Source organism: Chelonoidis abingdonii, chromosome 11, assembly GCF_003597395.2.
Source record: "Chelonoidis abingdonii isolate Lonesome George chromosome 11, CheloAbing_2.0, whole genome shotgun sequence".
NCBI classification, from domain to species: Eukaryota; Metazoa; Chordata; order Testudines; family Testudinidae; genus Chelonoidis; species Chelonoidis abingdonii.
In genome coordinates this window covers 6,342,874-6,350,809 of record NC_133779.1, presented here as the reverse complement: position 1 = coordinate 6,350,809, position 7,936 = coordinate 6,342,874, and the positions used below count along the sequence as shown (strand labels likewise).

Sequence of the window (7,936 nt, the reverse complement as noted above, 5' to 3'; positions counted from 1 at the left end):
AGAATGGACCCGGCTGAGGGGTCCCATTCTCTATACCTACAAGCTCTGTTTTAGACATGTTCCTGTCATCTAATAAACCCATTTTACTGGCTGGCTGAGAGTCACATCTGACTGAAGTGGGGGTGCGTGCAGGAGCCTCTGGCTCCCCCAGGACCCTGCCTGGGCAGACTCGCTGTGGGAAGCTCACGGAGGGGCACATGCTGAATGCTCCAAGGAGAGACCCAGGAAGGTGAAGCCGTGTGAGCTTCTTGCCCTGAAGACAGTCTGCTCCGAGGGAGAGGAGACTTCACCAGAGCCCTGACTGGCTTTGTAGGGAGCAGTTCCAGAGCAGCACCCAGGGACTCCATGACAGAGCCCCACACAGACCTCCTTGGGGAGAGGGAAAGGAGAGGCACACAACCTCTAGCACAAGGGGAAAAGCAAGAACAGGGGGTGGACAGAACCCCCAGCCTGGGAGCAGGAACGGGACCACTCATGGAGCCTCAGCCATAAGGGATGCTAAGTTGACAGCAAGGGAGAATGAGGAGGGAACACAACCCCTGGCCCAGGGAGAGGCAGGAAGGTGAGCACCCAGAACCTCTTGCAAGGGAAAGATTTGAGGGAGAGGGTTGCAGGGAGTCCCTCAAATAGCATGCAATGGGAGGGAGCTTGTTGGGGGAGGCAGGGAACCCTTGAGCTGCACAAAGACTTCAGCCCACAGCAGCAAAAAGTGTCTAGTCTGGGCTGATCTCCTGCCTACCCCACGTTGGCGGAAGCATCTTCCGGCCAGGCAGAGCTGGCAGCAGGGTGCCTGCCCCAGGGGGCTCTGGGTGCTGTTCTTTGCTGGGCACTAGTGACCAGCTGGAAACTCCAGCATTTCAAGATTTAAAAGAGGAAAAATTCCCAGGGAAAGGGGTTTGCTGCAATTTGTAATTAACAAAGGGTGACGACACAGCCCCTGCTCGCCTGGGAAAAGTCGGCGCAGGTTTTGGCCTGACAAAAGTTTGAGGCCCCTTGGCTTGAAGAGTGTGTGTGGTGGGGCAGGAGGAATCATTCCAGTGGTTAGTCAACTTCCACCCCCGGCCTGAACTCTAATCCCAGCGTCCCCAGCATCAGCTAAAAGTGCTTTGACACGGCTCCAGTCACCTCATGCTCGGCCAGCCCCCAGGAGCGCCGGCCCCACCCTGGCAGCAGTTCTGGAGTGGGTGCTACACCCTCCCCCCTTTTCCTGCATCATCTTTACAATGCACCTGCCCGAGCTGGACGCCAGGGTGCAGCATCGGACTCCCCACCACCAGGTGCGGAGGGAAAGTTCAGTGCCTGCTGTGGGGCCGACCCAAGGGGGCCACCCCCCCCCCAGCGAGGGCCGCCTATGCTGAGTAAGTCTGCTGCAGTCAGGGGTTGGCTTTTTAATTACCCCCAATCAGGAGCTGGGGGCCTTTCTCTGCAGAACCTCCTGCAGCCCAGCCCCTCCTGGGCGCTGCCACCCCAGGGTGCCAGCCCTGTGCTGAGCCTGGCTGGAGCTAGTTGAGCCCAGTTCTTGCCCCAATGCAGCCTGGAGCCTTCTGGAGCAGCAGGCAGGCAGTTGGTTATGGAGGCCCTGCTGCAGCACCCAGGACCCGCACCCTGAGCTGGAAGGGGAGCTTCCCTTAGTGAAGGGACTAGGAGACAGAGGTGGGGCCAGCCAGCTGCTCCCCTGCCCTGTAAGGGGAGCGAGGAGCAGGGCCTGGGCTGGGAGACCTCCCCACCCCCGCCCCAGGAAGCTGAACGGGGCAGCTGCCTGGACCAGGACTGCACCTGTAGGTACAAGGGCCAGACACCAGGGCAAATGCACTGGCCCAGGCCCAGCCCCAGGCTTGCCCTAACCCTGCTACGCTGATCACCCCTACAACAGGCAGGGAAGGGCACAAGGGCACAGCCTCAGGCCTTGCTGAGGGGCTCAACTTCCCAGGCTGCACCGCCCCTGGGGGAGGGGTCCCTCCCTGCTGAGCCGAGGCTGCGGGATACTCGGCCCGCCCGTGCAGGGAGCTGGGCCCAACACCACCACGTGCTAACAGTTAGGGGGAGGATCGATGCTCAGAGAAAGCCTGTGACCCCTAAGAGAAGGGGCAGGTGCTCTCTTCCCACTCCTGCCAGCCACAGGGGAGCTGCTACCATCCGGCACCCCAGAAACCACCGCTGAGGATTTCAGGGCACAGTCCCCTGCTCCACGGGTGACAGGCAGTGAAGGGAGGAGCAAGCCAAGCAGACGCTGGGAGTGACACGACCTGCACTAGGCCTGGCTCGACAAACAGACCCGGGGTGAATAAAAACGGTGCATGTTCAAAGCTGTTTTTATTGGCCACTTTGCAGAGGAGTCAGCGCAGGCTGGGAGGGGCACTGGGCGTTGCCACGGGCCCCCCCAGCTGCCCAATAAACACAAGTCACAAAATACAGCACAGGAAAATCATCATTAAAAAACCTAAACTCTCCCCATCCCCCAGCGCTGTCCCAGACGCAGAGCGCCGCAGCAATCCCCCCCCCCCCCCCCCCCAGCGCTCAGAACAAAGCGAAACACGGGCAAAGCTTGGTCACGAGGGTACGGAACACGGCACGCGGCGGCGGCTGGCCCGGCGATAGAAGCAACACGGCTCTCCCGCTCGACGCGCTGGCGACGACGGGGCGGACGGCACGGCCCAAAGCGGCGGCAGGTCTACACACGCGGGGGCGCTAGCTACAGGGGACGGCAGGGCAGCCCCTGCTCAGCGAGCCCAGGGAGACCCCCCCACCACCACCACAGGGCTGAACTGGGGGATAGCCGGCGCTGCAACTCTTCCCCCAGCAGGAAAGGTCGGGGCAGGCTGGGCACAGGGCCCCGAGGAGCAGGAGGGACCCCCACCTCCTGGAGCTGAGGCCCAGGGCTTAAAGCTGCCAGCAGGGATGGGCTCTCTGGCCTGTGCACAGTCTCACAGCCCCACAAGGCCTGCAGTGGGGCACAGTGGCACCTGGTGTCTTTCCCATGGCATTATCAGGCCCTTGCTGTTGGAGGCTTGGGGGTCAATGGAACATAGGCTTCTCTGGGGGGGGGTCATGGTGGCAGCAAAGAGCCCCCCGGGGGGGTGTAATGATGGGAGTAAAAGCCACCAGAAGGGAAGGCTCAGCCCACACATGGGCCAGTTTAGGGACAGAGGGGCTGGAGCCTGTGGGGGACACGCACACCATGTGCTCACAACAGCAGCGAAAGCAGGAGCTGTACAGGGGGTGGGGGCCGTTCACAGTATCTCAGGGGGACGGACGGGCCCCAGGCCATCTCCTGACATTGCAGCCACACTCCCCAGCTCCCCCACCAGGAAAGACCGAGCAAGGGCAGAGACCGAGGGGCAGGGTGGCTCGGACAGCCAGAGGCAGCACTAGGCCAAGCTCCTGCCCAGCCCAGGGGGCTCTGGCTCAGCCCCACAGGGAGGGAGCCGGTGCCCCCCTGCTGTAGCCACAGAGCTCCTCAGAGCAAGAGTGGAGGCAACTGGGGACATGGGCCCCTGCCTCAGTGCTCCACAGCTGCCCCCAGCCCAGGCAGAGCCACACTCCTGCAGGGGGGCAGCCAGGAGCCACAAGATGCAGAGTGGGGGGGTATTTTGGAAGTGAGTCAATGGGGGAGGGGGGGAACCAACCCCCAGCCCGCTCCCCACAAGGTCCCGTCCCTTGGTCAGCTGCTCACAGTAGGTGGTGGGGGAAAGGGACGCCGCACAATCTGCTGCCCCCAGCCGGGTCAGACTAGCCCACAGACAGAGGAAGCTCAGCCCCTGCGAGCCGGGCCCAGCTCCACAATCCATCCCGGCTCATAGCGGCGGTGCCAAAGCTTCCTGCTCCTCCAGCCAGATTAAAACCAAAAATCCCCCAAAGTGTCAGCAAGGGAGGGGGTAGGGAGGGGTCCCCCGCGCCGTCCCCTCAGTTAACTAATGGCACACACGGGCAGTGCGGCTGCAGGCTGGCAGTTTGCAGCATGTCCCCCCCACACACCCCGTTTGCATGTGCGGGTTTGATTGGCTTTGTTTGGTTTATGTTTCACAAAGCGAGTAGCGAGGGAGAATTCAAGGAGTCCGAGGACTGGTCGCTGCTGCTGTTCCGCTGGTGTGTGGCTCCACAGGTAGATCCCTCTGGGTAGGTGAACACAAACGAAGATGTATATGAAGGGTTAACAGGGTACGGGTCGCTCAGCGGTTCACCATGTGTAAAGTAAGAACTAGAAAACGCTACCTCCGCTGGGCCCGCCGCGCCCGGCGCCGGCACGCCAAGGCTCTGCTGGTAGTGGAGGGGCACAGATGGGTAGGCAGCTGGCCCGAACGGGTCGTCCTTGACGGGCACCCCCAGAGAGCTCACCTCAGCCGACGGGCCGGGCTGGCCGCCCAGCTCGGGCATGTCCTCGTAAGGGATTTTGCAGCTGGGTTTGTGAGCTACAAGGACAAATTCCAGGCGCTCTTTCTCCTTCTGCAGCTCCGCGATCTCAGACTCCAGACCTGCCTTCTCTTCCTCCAGCTGGTCTGTCTCCTGGAGGGAAGGGGGAGCCAGGGTCAGCGGGGCCAGGAAGAACAGGACTACGGGCCCCAAGCTATGCCAGCCTGGGAGTCTGCTCTACACACATCGCCCCCTCGCCAAGGGTTAGCACCCGGATGCCCCAAGCCACCCCCTCGCGGCCAACCCCCGGGCTGCAGAGCACTTTGCTACTGTAGACCCAGTGATGTGCCAATTCCCGTCTCAGGAACCCCCTTTCCACCCCCCACTATGCTATTACCCCCGTCCCTGGCACAGCTCCCCTCCCTGGGGCCAGCAAGCGAGAGATGCAAGCAGCAGCACGATGCGCCCAGCACTGGCAGTGCCACTCCTGCCACTTCAAGGGGCTGTTCTGTTTTATCAGGGAGACTGAGCTAAAGGAGCCACCCACCCAGCTATTCCCAGGACCATCCCTTTTGGGATCAGGTGCTCGCTTTGCCCTGGGGAACCAGCTGGCCAGGCTCAGGATCATCCTGGATGTCCTGCTTTTTGTACCTCGGAGGTGGCAGGCCTAGACTGTGCCCCACCCCCACCAGACTGCCTCCCCCCCCACAGCAAAGGGCCCTGGAAGATGCCCACCTTCCCCAGAAACACCCTGCCCAAGCGCTCGCCCCAAGCTGCCCTGCTAGCACCCAGACAGCTGCAGCACCAGAACAGGGAGCCACCTCTGCTGTTCTGTGCACGGGCAGGGAGTGAGCTCACGGCTAGCTCCACCATGCACCTGTGCTGCATGCGGCATCAGAGCCACAGCTGGGGGTGCAGGGAGCCACGGGAAGGGGCCCCGTGAGCACTCACCGCCTGGAGTCGGTCCGTCAGCTCCCGGCGCCGGTTCCGGCACTTGGCCGCTGCCAGCTTGTTCCTCTCCCTGCGGACGCGTCGCTTCTCCTCCTCCTCTGGTGTCAGCTGCAACAACCAAGGGGGCTGGTCAGCCAGGGGCTCCGGCCCAGGGCCCTCCCCACCTACCCTCTCATGCAGCACAGCCAGATAGCCCAGCCCCACCTCTCTGTGTTAGGGCCTCTCTCAGCCCCATGTTATGGGGAGCTCTGCCTACGCGCCAGTGCAGTCTGTGGCCCCCTCCCTTCCCCACGCACCATGGGGATACCAGTCTGACTAGGAACCACACCAAGCTCTCAGCTGCTGGACAGCCACTGGGGGAGACCAGCTCTCGTTCCCAGGGGACCGGGGACTGTACACTCCATATCCATACCCCATTTTCTAAGGCCCTGCAGCCTGTGTCAGAGCAGCAGGAATAACTGGGTTACGCCAGCTGAGGACGGAGTCCTGTAGCTTCTCCCCATCTTGAGGGCACAGCTGAGCCAGACTCCCAGCCACATCACTCTGCCTGGGGCAGCCCCCAGGCATCTTGCATTGGGACTGGCAGCACCCCCCCCGCCCAAATCATGCTGCCCCCTCCCGTGCCCACTCAGCCCTGCCATGCAGGCCGAGGAGTTGAGCTGGTTGCGTGGGTGCCCTACATGGCTGGGTGCGGTTCTCACTAACCGGGCACTCAGATGCCAGGTTCCCGGGGGGCACAGTGAGGGGGGTAAGTGATGAGTTAGTAACCTCGTTGCTGATGCCCCAGAGGAAGTTCGACAGAAGAAGAATGTCCCCCAAGTCCGCCCAGCTCACCGTTTCCTCCCGTGTCCTCCGGGGCCGAGCCCGAGCAGAGCGGGGCGACGGGGCAGCAGCTCCAGATGTTGAGGGGCCAGCGCTGTAGGCGCTCATCCCCGGGGTGGCATAGCTGGTCCCGGGCAGGTCATAGGGGTCCACTGCAGGTGGTGGCTGCTGCTGCTGGTGAGACATCTGTTGGCCCTGAGGCTGCGACTGGGCCATGGAAGAGATCAGTGTGGGCTGCACCAACCACTGCAGGTCCTGGCTAGTAGTTATGGCAGTGACTGTGGGCACGAAGGAGCCGGGCATCTCCCCGAGGCCACTGCACTCCTGAAACACAAGGACACAGAAAGTGGTCAGGGGCTGGGCAAGAGCATGGCATGGACACATCTCCCCCAATCCCAGCCTGTGGCAACCAGTGCCCACTATCGCCCGCCTCCCAGAGACTGGGTGTTAGATAGTCCCCCTCCCCCCCAGTAATCCAGAGCCCCCCTAGCCATGACCCAGCACAGGGAGGGTGCGCCCTAGCCCACCTGCAGGCCCATCTGCCAGTCAGCACTTGCCATGACACACAGTCAGGCCTGACACGAACAAAGCCGTGCAGCAGGTTTCACGTTCCTCTACCCTCATGATGGCTTCTGGAGAGTTGAATTGCCAGCCCTGAGACATGTAAGCATTGCCTAAACGCTGCACTGTACTGACATCCCCCTGCCCTGCTCCTGAGGTGTGCTGAATTCAATCACTGGGACCCATCCCATCCAGGAGAGCCAAGGGGGGGCGGCAATTAGCAACAGTCAGGGGGCAGCTTAATGTGGGCACCTGGGCAAAAGGAACTGGACTGAGACCCACCAGATCCATTCCCTGCTGGCACCTTGGATCAGGTGCTCAGGTAACAAACTAGAAGCAAATGGCTCCATGCCCCATTTGCACAAGTAGCCCCGGCTCCTGAATTAGTTTATTGTAGGTTACCGGACCAAAGGGCCCAGCTATACATGGCTCTGCAGAGAAGGCAGGTCAGGCTCCGGCAGAGCCGACATGAGCTCCCCTCCCTTGTCTCAGAAGAGGGGCTTTGTGCGCGTCTCACACGCAGGTTTGAGGAAGCAGCAGGAGCTGCTCTTTTTTTTGGAGCAGAAGAGACCTTTATTTGCAGTCCCAGACTTTGGTCTTTTTCAGGCCTCAGAGCGCAAGAGTCAGCACAAGCCTAAAAATAACACTCCTGTCCCTACTGGGCCTATCTTCGGATCTGTTGGTGGGATTCCTTCCACAACCTGAACCCTCGCAATAACGCAGGGATCCACGCAGTGGGCGAGGCATTAGTGGGACGGGAATGGGGATTGCTTAGAGACATGGCCCAGTCCCCCACAGGCTGCAAGTTTTCCAGCCAGTTCCCTTCTGACAGGGGACATGACATTACCAGCTGCCCCCCTCTCCTGGCCCCCATCCCTGGGGGCTTCCTGGTGCCCAGGGTTTGCTGACCAGGCAGGTGAGCCCCCCCCCCCCTCCATCCTTGGAGAAAGGGGCTGTCCCTGCCCCATGCCTGGTGGGGTCACTGACACCATTGCAGGAAGAGAATCCCGGGCAGGGAACCCCTTGTCCCCACAACCTCAAAGGAGTGGGGGGGGGGGCCTCTCCATTGCGTGCCCAGCATTCTGGTCACCACAGCTTGGGGGCATCACCGACCCCCCCACGCATCAAACAAGGGGTGAAGCCACCGGCTCCCCCAGATTTATCACCAGCCAGACGGGGGGGAACCTGCCCCCCCCACAAACCGGGGGGAACACTGGGGGGCCACCCCCCCCGGGGGCCGCCCCCCCCCCCC

The 7,936-nt window shown here is 62.0% G+C and overlaps 1 protein-coding gene across 2 annotated transcripts in view; it reads right to left on the bottom strand.

Moving 5' to 3' along the window:
* Nucleotides 1-2,776: 2,776 nt before the first annotated feature.
* FOSB (FosB proto-oncogene, AP-1 transcription factor subunit) overlaps nt 2,777-7,936 on the bottom strand; it is a 6,359-nt gene continuing 1,199 nt past the window's right edge. The window contains exons 2-5 of one of the 2 annotated variants that reach the window (XM_032797977.2): nt 6,136-6,447; nt 5,302-5,409; nt 4,336-4,503; nt 2,777-4,112 (exon numbers count right to left, since the gene is read on the bottom strand). In XM_032797977.2, coding sequence (XP_032653868.1) covers nt 4,047-4,112; nt 4,336-4,503; nt 5,302-5,409; nt 6,136-6,447 — 654 coding nt within the window. In that variant the 3' untranslated portion in view covers nt 2,777-4,046. Of the gene's footprint in view, nt 4,504-5,301; nt 5,410-6,135; nt 6,448-7,936 lie in introns of both variants that reach the window. The other variant, XM_032797976.2, reaches the window with a different exon arrangement.